Here is a 12,500-nt window from a genome sequence, read left to right as displayed (position 1 = left end):
TGCAAGTGCTACTGAAACTGCAGAGCTGTGATTACTAATATTCAGTATTGATGATTCAGCAGTCCACTCTGACCCACATCTGACTTGATTTATATCCAATCGATCAGGAGATGAGTGGTTGTCTTTGTGCTAATGAGTTGTAAAAAGAGTGTATGAATGTCAGTATTTCAGAGGCAGACTTCAAACAGCTTTTGTAAATGATGGACTCAATTATGAATTTATGCTCATAGTTGCAATAACTAAAATAATATCTTTGATTTAATATAAATTAGTAAGAAATTAGTCCCATAATCCAAAAATGAAATGTGTAGTGATGGATGGTACACCTGCTGGTAAGACTTTGATTGACAACAGTGTGAAGCATTTCTCTCTGGTGAAGTGTGCAAAAAAACTAAAAGAGGGGAGGAGCACAACTTGCTGTCACTCATAGAGAAAGACAGAAGTGAGTGGTGGCACCCAACATCCGAAAGAGACTCCGAAAGAGAGAGACAGAGCAAGCGAGCGAGGAAGGGAAAGGTCTTCTCTGTCAGCTATGGCTCCATGGACACAGACCACCACCGAGAGATATGGCATCGGTAAGATGTTCTACCCTCGTCCTGATAGACGCTAGCAGGGTTCTCTAGAAGAACCTGGCCTTTCGGCCCCGGGGAGCTTTGGGTCTAGACTTCCTGCTACACAGGATGTGGGCAGGTGTAAATCCAACGGTCTCAAAACAACAGGCTGAGTTCAAACAAAGTTATAAATTAAGACAGCTGTCAGTAAACAGAGACTCTCACTGCTAGTTAAACTGCAGAAGTGCAATTCCAAGCACATAGGTTAAGCTTAACAGGTGTCAGGGAATTAAAAATGAAAATGTTTGCCCTTGACTGTGCTGACTTGCTTATTGCTCTCTTCGTTCTTAGTTCTTGTGTGCAAAAATGGGGTTTAATATAAAATTGCATTCTGATTATCTCTCGTCCTTGGGTTCCTTGCTCTAAAAAAGACCACATTGGCATGAATGTAATCACACTCAAGGAATTAAAACCGGAAAATCTGAATTGTGCTGATGTTTAATGTGAATGAAATCGGTAGGTGCCTCTGTAATGCAAACAATATGCTGAACAAGGGTAACTCCGAGGAAGAATTTAATGGGAAATAGTTAATGTTATGTGTTTTATACTTGAACAAAAGTCATTAGAGAGCTCTGAAGTCCTAGCGTGGCTTGGGTGCAGTGGGTGGTGACAGTTCATTGTGGTCTGTCAGTAGGGGAAGTAAAGCTTCACTTTTAAAGTTTTATATTCCTAAATCTATTCCAGCATGAATCAAACTCTAGATGTTGTTCAAAAAGCACTGTTCCCATGAGAAATAAGATCATGCTGAAGTCAAGATGCTGAAAACCTAATCTGATTTGGTTTTATTTAGCTTATTTTTCTTTTGACACATCAGATCGCCCTCTCTCTCTCTCTCTCTCTGTCTCTCTCTCTCTCTCTCTTTCTGTTTCTGTTTATGTGGCCTGACACAGGAAGCCAGACTCACAGAGAGGAAGTAACACGAATTAGTAAACTACTAGCTGTGCGCAGTCATGTGTGTGTGTGTGTGTGTGTGTGTGTGTGTGTGTGTGTGTGTGTGTGTGTGTGTGTGTGTGTGTGTGTGTGTGAGCAAGGGAGACACATAGAGGTAGGGAGAGAACATTAATCTACAGCACTGAACTGAACTTCAGTGGCCAGGAACCTCTATGATCTCCTCTGCATCTTTCCTTCTAATCCTCCCCTTTGCTCCCCCTCCACAGTCAAGTGGAACTTCACGGCCAACCATGACAGGCAGCTGTCCCTGGAGGTGGGGGACACCGTCCACATTCAGCTGGCCTGTGAAGGTAGAGTGCTGGGAACCCCAGGGCTTTATGTGTTCATCAGGGCAACATAATAGAATAGAATATATTTATTTCTCATTGCACAAGTAAAACGAAATTGAGGTAGCAGCTCTCAGACACAAAAACAATACAAATACAGATTTTCACTACAAATACTTAGCTTAAGTAAAACACATATTACACAACAGAGAGACAAAGACAGGTCAGTTTTGTGCATTAAGGTGTGCTGCTGTGTGTAAGATGAGAGATAAGGTCTGCTGTGATAATTATTCAATCCAGTCATGTTCCTTACTCAAATCTGTAAATGCTTGAACTGGTTGAGTGTGGATTCGCACATAGAGTTCCACAGCAGGTAGCACAGACCATGAGATGTGCATCTTTCTTAACCTCAGATACGTAGATATAGTTATGATGTCAGGTTTACATATACAGTGTCAATCAGTTTGTATTTGTCATTTAAATAGCTATGGTTCTGGGTGAGGTCAGTTTCAAATGAATACACAGGATTGTCTAAAAGGTCCTCTTCAATTTCAGGCTGGTACAAGGGGTATTTGGTGAAGAATAAGTCCATGCAGGTAAGCCCTAGCTCTCTCTGTGGAAGTTTTACACTCCATTGGTTTAATCTCCCAGAGCTAACATCTGACTCTCCTGATTGCCTTCTGTTGTGTCACTTCTAAAGGGAGCCTTTCCTGCCAGCATTATTGAGCTGAAAGAAGTCCTTGTTGAAAGACGAGGGTAAGCATCCATCCACCCATCAATCCATTCAGTGTTCGTTCCATGAAATTATACATGACAAAACAATGGTGGCCCTGATATGTTATGAATGATATTTGTTCTGTGCAGAAATGAGGAGGTGGTGCTATCATCAGACATGCCACTGGTGAAGGAGGTGACCACCACCCTCAGGGAGTGGGGCAGCATCTGGAAACAGCTGTTTGTGGTACGGGGACCTATTCATATGTCACATCATCACAGAAACCTTTTTTTAATTAGTATTGAAAATGATTGTTAACCATTATTGTTGCTTGTTAATTATTGTTCAATTATTGAACAATAGGCTCAAATTATCACATGGACCTTTTTCCTTTTGGACAATAGAATGCTGCTTAATGTCTGTCCAACATTTGTTTGTTGCTGTTATTTGCGTGTTTGTGTTCTGCCTAAACTCAAGCCTTTTGTTTAAATGCACTGGGGATGTGTTGTGGGTCTTCCAAGGCCAATTACATTGCTTGTTTGTGTTTGTAGGCCAATAAGAAAGAGCGCGTTACTCAGGTCCAGAGACTCATGTGGGACTTAATGGAATGGCGTTCACAGCTCCTGTCAGGGACGTTGCCTAGCGACGAGTTCAAGGAACTGAAGCAGAAAGTCACTTCCAAAATTGACTACGGCAACCGGTACCTCGTCTAACTGTCCAATTTCCTCTTTCATTGACTGTTTCTAATAGTCTAGCTTCGGTTTTACCAACCGAAAACTAATGAAACAATTCACAAAGAATCATGCTCTTAGGAAATCACAAGGTTTGGATTAACTTCCACTATAGCACTGTTTCATTAATTATATCAGAGAATAATATGCACAGTGGCCCTTATTATCATGCAGATTATTTTCAGTTGCCTTATAATTACCTTGAGATGATTAATAGCCTGGACAAAAAAGAAAATAATGTTTTCTCTCTTACCCATGGCTGAATCTCCCATCATCAGTTGAACTTTGACCTATAATTTCTTCCCTTTTCTATTCTCTCTTTTCCCTCCTAGGATCCTCGAGCTGGATCTGGTGGTCAGAGATGTAGATGGGAACATCTTGGACCCAGACAAAGCCAGTGTGATCAGCCTGTTCCGCGCACATGAGAAAGCCAGCAGCAAGATAACACAGCACCTCAAAGAGGAACAGGTCAGACCCAACCCCTTCCCCCTTCCCCCCCAAACCCTCATTTTATTCAGGTCCCACATTAGACATCACCATTTAGACATCGGTACAGCGACTGAACAAAGAACCATATTCTACATGTTGGATGGACAAAGGCTGTATTTTGCTCCTTTAATTAAATGTGTTTTGTTTAGTTTAGCTCTGGGTCCCATTTTGCTGTATAATTCCAAGTCTCTCAGATAGGCGAGAAATAATTAAAATATTCATTTTTAACGCTGCACTAATATGAGCGTGTAAATCATTTTCCTCTCACATTTTACAGGGCCAAATTTAATTGAAGCCATATTTCCATGGGGGCTCACTCTTTTTCTTAAGAGGGAACAGAAAAGGAAGACATTACTGTTATGAGATTCCTGAATTGCCATACTGTGGTTAGTTATTCTTTCCTTATCCATTTACCCTTTCTTTCTTCTTTTTCTTTCTTTCTTTCTTTCTTTCTTCGTCCCAATAGAACAACGACCAGATGGATCATTCTGGAATCATCGCTCGCATCCAGCAGTCTCCCACACACAGCCTCTTCGTGTTCCTCCGTAACTTTGTGTGCCGCATAGGTGAAGACTCCCAGCTCTTCATGTCCCTTTATGACCCCCACAAACAGGCCATCATCAGGTCAGGCAAACATCAGATGCTCAAGCATTCTCTCTTTCTCTTTTACAACTCAGACATCGTAGAGTATAAGATCCTCTGCACCTGGCTGTTTTTGCCCTTGTACTTATATTCGTGTCATTGCTGTCAGATATGTCAGATATGCTGTCAGATATGCATTGTGTTATTCCTGTAGTGAGAACTACTTGGTGCACTGGGGTAGTGCCGGATTCCCCGCTGACGTCGACATGCTGAACAACCTGAAGGTCGTCTTCACTGTAAGTTGTCAGCTGGGGGCTGAGGGGGTGGTGGGGGTGGGGGGGGGGGAGAAAAAGGGGGAGTCTCTGGCTGGTTGGTTTCCTCTCCCCCCCTCCTCCCCCTAACTCTGCACGCCATCGCAAATCTATTCTCCAAATGTCTCCCTGCACATCTCCCCATAAACATCTCACCAGTGACTGCAGCTAATTTGGCACTTAAGGTGATGAACACCTCCAGGTCTGATCACACTTTCAGGCACATCAGATGGATCGAGACTAAGTGCTGGAAGCAGGGCACCGTACTGTAATTATCATTTCAAACAGGCGCTGTGTATTCAGAGTGTAATAGATAAAGTCTACTGCGTTTAGATTGATGGTGTTCTACTGTTTTGGCAAGTTATGCACCCTTAAAACTGGGGCTCTTCACAGTACTAATTTCCCTCCCCTGTAATAGCTACCACCTTGGCGCTTTCCTCGCTGCTTAAAATGCTCGGAGAGAATGAATCACAGCAATTTAGTCAGCTTCGCGAGGGAAGTTAGTTATTCTCGCGCACCTGGAGAACGGGCAGTACATTATCTGGAGAGAGCAACGTTTTACACATAGCCATGGTATCTCCATTTCTCCATTTTCTTTCCCATCTCTCTCCATGTTCTCCTCTCTGTGCTGTGCCGTTGGCCTCCAGGACCTGGGCAACAAGGACCTGAACAGGGAGAAGATTTATCTAATCTGTCAGATCGTGCGAGTGGGCCGGATGGACCTGAAGGAGCACCACTCCAAGAAGTGCACCCAGGGCCTGCGCAGGCCGTGCGGGGTGGCAGGTGAGGAGCAGCAGAGATTATGGATGAGATTAGTAGAGATGCCTCCTACCCAAACAGAGAGTAGGGATGAGATTAGCGAAGATGCCTCCTAACCAAACAGAGATTAGGGATGAGATTAGTAGAGATGCCTCCTAACCCAAACAGAGATTAGGGATGAGATTAGTAGAGATGCCTCCTAACCAAGCAGAGATTAGGGATGAGATTAGCGAAGATGCCTCCTAACCAAGCAGAGATTAGGGATGAGATTAGCGAAGATGCCTTCTAACCAGGCAGAGATTAGGGATGAGATTAGCGAAGATGCCTCCTAACCAAACAGAGATTAGGGATGAGATTAGCGAAGATGCCTCTTAACCAAGCAGAGATTAGGGATGAGATTAGCAAAAATGCCTCCTAACCAGGCAGAGATTAGGGATGAGATTAGTAGAGATGCCTTATAACCAAGCAGTTCAGTCAGCCAGTTAATGGAGCAGTTGATCGGTCAATTGGTCAGTCAATCAGATGAGAGGTAAGATTCCCAGCACCATTTCAACCCTCTGTAATGAGACTACAATCACTGTAACGAGACTAATATAACCAGGATTGATGTAAGCAGGTCGTGAAGATGTTATGGCAGATGGTTAAGTCTGTAGTCATCACTGCAGTCATTGCATGACATGACACCGAGATGGGCATGCCGGCTCACAGAAGGTTAAATGCCATGACAGAATGCGTCACTGTCTAATATCTGTGAAAGTGTGAGGCATTTTCAAAGCATTACAGATGATGTCAAGATGTCACTGTTTCATCACTGAGCACTGATTGGCATGAGGAGTGATGACAGAATCTGGCTATTGCATGTTTAATGACATATTTATGATAGAGTGATCAAATTCAGTCCATAAGTCTGTTTTTACTGGGAAACTGTGAGCATTCCAGCTTTGAATACTTTAAGCTTTACTGTAGCTTTGATTATTTGGGGTAAGACTATGTTTGGACAGTCCGCTAACAGAGACTCAAAACCAACCCCTAACTTTAACCAAAAATAGCAGTTAACAAAGTTAATTGTTAATTGTAGTTTGTTTATAATCTGAGCATCTGTAGATTATCTATAGGGGACCATCCAAATCCAATTGTGACCCTATTTTGACGTTCATTAATGAGATGTGTCTGAAAGGTTTTTCAGAGAGCCATTATTTGTGAAATATTCTGTATTTTTCCAGCACTTATGGTTAATTTATTAAGACAGCACTTTTTACCTGTCCAACACATTAGCCAGGACTGTCTTGAATCCCCCTTTAGACCCAAGTGAGGGTTTTGAGAGGCCAGAGAAGAAAATTAATAATATATCTGAGGTGGATGAAGTATCCTCTGAGGAGAAAGCTTCAACTTCTCTTCTAAGAAAATGTCTTTGAACCAGCTAGTGCATATAAATGCATCCCCATTGCAAAGCAGATCTGTAACCTAGTTTAATCAACCAGAGATAATGCAGCATTCAAGATGTGAATGCACTTTATTTTTAGAAAAGATCTCAAATGACATATGGTGACAGTTTTTGAAGGCTCATTAATAGTGAATGAATAATTACTGGTTGCCTGTAGCTAATGTGTGTGTGTGTGTGTGTGTGTGTGTGTGTGTGTGTGTGTGTGCGTGTGTGTGTGTGTGTGTGTGTGTGTGTGTGTGTATTTACAGTGATGGATATCAGTGACATTATCAAAGGGAAATATGAGTCTGAAGAGGAGAAGCAGTATTTCATCCCCTTTCATCCGTGAGTCATTCTGTCCTGTCATTTCAGTGTGCCTGTGTTTGTCAAACATCTCAAGGTCTGTGTATGTATGAGTATGATTGTGTGTGTGTGTGTGTGTGTGTGTGTGTGTGTGTGTGTGTGTGTGTGTGTGTGTGTGTGTGGTGAGGGAGGTAACTGTGTGTTTTTCTATGTGTGATTTTATGTTTTTATAACTTTGCATATCTATGTGCTCTTCGTGTGTGTTAAGAGTCGTGGCAGAAAATGACTTCCTTCATTGCTTGCTGAACAAATGGACAACAGCATCCAGAGGAGACAGTGGGGGACAAGGTACGACCACAGCAGCACAGCTTCCAGCCTACCGCTGCTGCAAAACAACCTCACGCCTATCACGTCTGGAAACTACTACTACTAAGTCACTCTTTATCACCCTTTAAATGTCATTTATTAGCCCTCCCATACATTAGAACACTGCATTGCGCATTTATATATTATGCATCTTATGTCAATGACTTAAACATGAAGTACGTTATGCTCTGCTGCAGCAGAGCAGAGCAGAGGCAGTTCAGCATGAGTCGTCCACCTAAGAGGCATATGACCATGCACGAAAGACCGCAGGTTATTTGAGTGCAGTGCTTGAGTGCTCTGAGTTGAGCACTCTGCTTGTTTCCATTGGGTTTCAGGCTAGTTTATCACCCATGCACCCACCCATCACTCACAACAAAAAAACACTCTTTTTCAGTTGTCCTCAATCGTCCTCAGTTATTAGTGCTTCTCTTGCCTGTTAGTTCACCACACCGCTTGCTGTCGAAGCTTCTGCAGATAGTCTGTCTCTGTGGTGGTGCTTGTGAGTGGGCGGATGGTCAGGTCATCGTTTTTTTCTTCGATGTGCCGGCAGGGCTGTGGGTGACGATGAAGGTGCTGGTGGGAGACATCGTCCAGATCCGTAAAGACTACCCTCACCTGGTGGACCGCAACACGGTGGTGGCCAGGAAGCTGGGCTTCCCGGAGATCATCATGCCCGGGGACGTGCGCAACGACATCTACCTGACCCTGGATAGGGGGGACTTTGACAAATACAACAAGACCACGCAGAAGAACGTGGAAGTCATCATGTGGGTGTGCGATGAGGAGGGCAAGGCTGTGCCGGTGAGTTTGCCCCCTTGCATACAGGAACAAATACACACTGTCACATATGCAAACACACACACACACACACACACACACGCACACACCCACACACACTCTCACACACACACACACAGACACATACACACACACACACACACATTGTCACATATGCAAACATACACACACACACACACACACACACACACACACACACACACGCACACACACACACACACACAAGTAGACATAAAGAGATACATCTACACACATACACACACACCCATGCAATGACAGATTGTGTTATAGTTCTAATTCGTCAGACACAGGCACTTTAAGGTTGGCGCAGAGGACGACTGCTTTGGTTATTATTATCTCCACGGACGCACACAGGAACAATCGAAATAGAGTTTACCCCCAGCCAAAGCTCGAGGTCAAATGTTAGCTGTGGCAATTGCTTTGGTCCGTCCTCCATGTTCACATCAATGTAAAGTAAATGCAGTAACAAGACACGCAGAGCCCAGTTAATCAAACCCAGAGGTGTTTTAATCCTCAAGCCAGGTGTGGGTGATTAAAATTGCAAGGAAGCGCTGCAGAAGGATCAATTTCCATTGGGAGGATTAGACATGTCTGGAAAGAATGTCCTAGAATTATCCATCTGAGACATTTTCTCCTCTCCTGAATCCTTTACAGGTATTATCACTGGTTTCAGGAACATTCTGGAACATTCTTCTCTATGTTTTTAGCCACAAAGGGATGTAGGCATTTGAGAAGTAATACTATGGTCTGACCACACATTCGTTTGCTGCCGGGGCAGATGGATGGATGGATGGGCTCGGTAGATTGGAAATGTGTGATGCCAATCTGTCTGTTGGAGGTTCACATACAAAGTAATATCTTCTTGGCCCCATTTTGTGCCATCTTTTTCTCTCTCTTCCCCCCTCTATCCCTCTCTCACTAGAGAAAGTTGTGGAGTGTGAGATGAAGGACTTGACTCAGTAAACACACACATACAGACACACACGCGCGTGTGCGCGCTTGCGCACACACAGACACACACACAAAAGACACACACACACACACAAACATAGAATACTCATCTGATCCCCCAATTTTCTGGAACAGACTGTATTTCACGCTTCTGTGGAGATCTACCATACAAACATACACACACACACACACACACACACACACATACACACACACACACACACACACACACACACACACACACACACACACACACACACACACACAAACAAATCCCCATGACAACACTTTAGTCTGATGTTTTGACTTCCCTAATCTGCAATACCATACATGGAACTGGAGATAAAACAGCCGGCGTCTATGCAAGTGTTCATGTCCTTGTGGGCTAAGATGTCCACCGTGCCTATCTAGGCCCGGCGGTCCATGGGATAATGGCTCTGACAGTCTGGAGCCTTTGGCTCCCTTGTGGAGCTCTGAAGACACCACCCGTATTTCTCTCCTCTTGTGTGGTCCATTGGCCATCAGTATGCCAGCTATCTAACGGTCCTGGGGTCTTTCTGCCAGTAGGTGGGCCCTGGAGAGCGGTGCGATTGATGGTTTTTCTCTCCCTTCTTCCCTCCCTCCTTCCCTTTTCACTCTATCTCTCTCCCTACCGCTTTCTCTCTCTCTCTATTTGTCTCACTCTATCTCTCTCCCTACCGCTTTCTCTCTCTCTCTATCTGGCTCACTCTATCTCTCTCTCTCTCTCACTCTGTGGCCTCTTTTCTTGCAGAATTCTATCTGCCTCGGGGCAGGAGACAAGCACGTGAACGAGTACAAATCGGTCATCTACTATCAGGTCAAGCAGCCCCGATGGATGGAGACTTTCAAGGTAAAAGGGGAATAGAGGGAGCGTGAAAATGAAAATGGGGGGGGGGGGAGGAGAGCAGGTGGGGCTGTCAGTGAGTGACTGTTTGAGGACATGGGGAAAGAGAGGAGGAAAGAGAAAGAATGGGAGCAATTTGTGTGTGTGTGTGTGTGTGTGTTGTTGTGAATATTGAACTAAATCCATCTTTGTGTGTGTATGTGTGTGTTGGTGGCGGTACCTGTGTGTCTGTGTGTGTGTGTATATGTGGTGTGTGTGTGTGTGTGTGTGTGTATGTGGGGTGTGTGTGTGTGTCTCGTAGGTGTCCATCCCTCTTGAGGAGATGCATCGGATCCACCTGCGCTTCATGTTCCGCCACCGCTCCTCCCAAGAGTGTGAGTCGCACACTGTTGATGTCACATATCATTAAGCAAACAGTCAGCAGACAACTAAATGCAACTTTGGAGCAAGGCAGAGAGGCATTTAGATGATTTCATTCACTGTTTTCAAACCTTACACAGATGTTATAAGTCCACTGAAAATGGAAAGACAATGGGCCAACAAATACAATAATGAAGTATGTTCTATGAATAGATATGAATGCTAGATAATGAAGGTTGAGTATGTATAGTCCCGGAGCTCAAACATTAAGAGGCTGATGGTGATAATAACCAGTGCCACCTCTACTGTTCTCATGCCTCTGTAGCCAAGGACAAAAGTGAGAAGAACTTTGCCATGGCATTTGTGCGTCTGATGAAGGAGGATGGTACTGTGCTGCAAGATGGACCCCATGACCTGGTGGTATTTAAGGTGTGTTTTTCTCTGTGTGCGTGTTTGTGTGTGTGTATTTGTTTGAGTGTGTAAATATGCATACATGTGTTTTTGTGTGAGTGTGTGTGCGTGCATGTGTACATGTGTAAATATGCATACATTTGTTTCTGTGTTTGTGTGTAAATATGCATGTGTTTTTTTCTCTATCTCTCTATCTCTCCCTCTGTGTGTGTGTGTGTGTGTGTGTGCGTGCGTGCGTGCGTGCGTGCGTGTGTGTGTGTAAATGCTTGCTCAGCTGTTCAGGTGAGATTTAGTGAGAGTGAATGAGACTGTATTCTATACTGGACTCCTCCATTGGCATCCATATCTCTTCCCTTCTCACTGCTGAATCCTCTCTTCCTGCTCTAAACTCTCCCAAAAGGACCCACTCTTCTCCACAATCCCATTTCACACTTTTATCTCTCTCTTTCTAAACTCTCTAAAACTCTCTCGTTCACCTCTCTTGATTCCTTTCCGAGTGTGCTCTGTGGTCTCTATCTCTCTCTCTTTCTCTTTCCTTTCTCTCTCTCTCTCTCCCTCTCTCTCTCTCTCGGTGTGTGTGTGTGTTTTAGAATGTATGCCTTGTGGTTAGGGTTTCGATGTTGTATGTGTTGTATGTTGTATACACTGTGTCAGAGCGTAAGACAATGTTTAAAGGAGTGTTCACCTTCAAAATATCTCTCTCTTTCTCTCTCTCATCCTGTTTTTCTTGCTTCCACCCTTTCTTTCCCTCTTCCCCTCCGACCCTCCCTCCCTCTTTCTGCAGGGTGACAGTAAGAGGATGGAGGACGTGAACTGTTACCTGTCCCTGCCCTCCACACGCGGCCACACTGACGCCCACAAGGGGGCGACGCTGATGCGCAGCTCCAGCAGTGTTGGGGGGGGCTTGTCTGTCAGCTCCAGAGACACCTTCACCATCTCCACCCTTGTCTGCTCCACCAAGCTCACCCAGAACGGTGTGTGTGTGTGTGTGCGTGCGTCGGTGTGCGTGTGTGTGTGTGTGTGCGTGTGCGTGTGTGTGTGTGTGTGTGTGTGTATGTGTGTGTGTGTGTCAGGGTCAGTCACTGTGTTTTTTAGGAGAAGAGACAGCCACTGTCTTACAATTGTCTCCTCTGCCATTTGCCAAGATCTTCCTCGCTGTCTCTATTTCTTTTCTATTTGTGTGTGTGTGTGTATATATACAGCCGCGGAAAAAATTAAGAGACCACTTCAAAATTATCAGTTTCTCTGGTTTTACTATTTATTGGTATGTGTTAAAGTAAAATGTACATTTTAGTTTTATTCTATAACCTACTGGCAACATTCCTACCAAATTTCAAATAAAAATGTTGTCATTTAGATCATTTATTTGCAGAAAAATGACAATTGGTCAAAATAGCAAAATTGATGCAGTGTCTTCAGATCTCGAATAATGCAAAGAAAACAAGCTCATATTCATTTTTAAACTACACAATACTAATGCTTACACTTAGGAAGAGTTCAGAAATCAATATTTGGTGGAATAACCTTGATTTAAAATCACAACTTTCATGTGTCTTGGCATGCTCTCCACCAGTCTTTCACATTGCC

The 12,500-nt window shown here is 43.9% G+C and overlaps 1 protein-coding gene across 1 annotated transcript in view; it reads left to right on the top strand.

The window, feature by feature from the left end:
- Positions 1–532: 532 nt before the first annotated feature.
- dock2 (dedicator of cytokinesis 2) overlaps positions 533–12,500 on the top strand; it is a gene marked incomplete at its 5' end in the record, with an annotated part of 106,736 nt that continues 94,768 nt past the window's right edge. The window contains 17 exons of the mRNA XM_080841336.1: positions 533–575; positions 1,769–1,852; positions 2,384–2,424; positions 2,529–2,584; positions 2,693–2,789; positions 3,095–3,243; positions 3,607–3,742; positions 4,230–4,387; positions 4,560–4,641; positions 5,304–5,439; positions 7,108–7,183; positions 7,410–7,489; positions 8,058–8,308; positions 10,050–10,148; positions 10,444–10,516; positions 10,828–10,931; positions 11,698–11,887. Of these exons, the coding sequence (XP_080697462.1) occupies positions 533–575; positions 1,769–1,852; positions 2,384–2,424; positions 2,529–2,584; positions 2,693–2,789; positions 3,095–3,243; positions 3,607–3,742; positions 4,230–4,387; positions 4,560–4,641; positions 5,304–5,439; positions 7,108–7,183; positions 7,410–7,489; positions 8,058–8,308; positions 10,050–10,148; positions 10,444–10,516; positions 10,828–10,931; positions 11,698–11,887 (1,855 nt within the window). The remainder of the gene's footprint in view (positions 576–1,768; positions 1,853–2,383; positions 2,425–2,528; positions 2,585–2,692; positions 2,790–3,094; positions 3,244–3,606; positions 3,743–4,229; positions 4,388–4,559; positions 4,642–5,303; positions 5,440–7,107; positions 7,184–7,409; positions 7,490–8,057; positions 8,309–10,049; positions 10,149–10,443; positions 10,517–10,827; positions 10,932–11,697; positions 11,888–12,500) is intronic.

This window comes from Sprattus sprattus (assembly GCF_963457725.1).
Source record: "Sprattus sprattus genome assembly, chromosome: 6".
NCBI classification, from domain to species: domain Eukaryota; kingdom Metazoa; phylum Chordata; class Actinopteri; order Clupeiformes; family Clupeidae; genus Sprattus; species Sprattus sprattus.
Note: the sequence above shows the minus strand (reverse complement) of the source record. Positions and strands in the feature narration are given on the sequence as shown.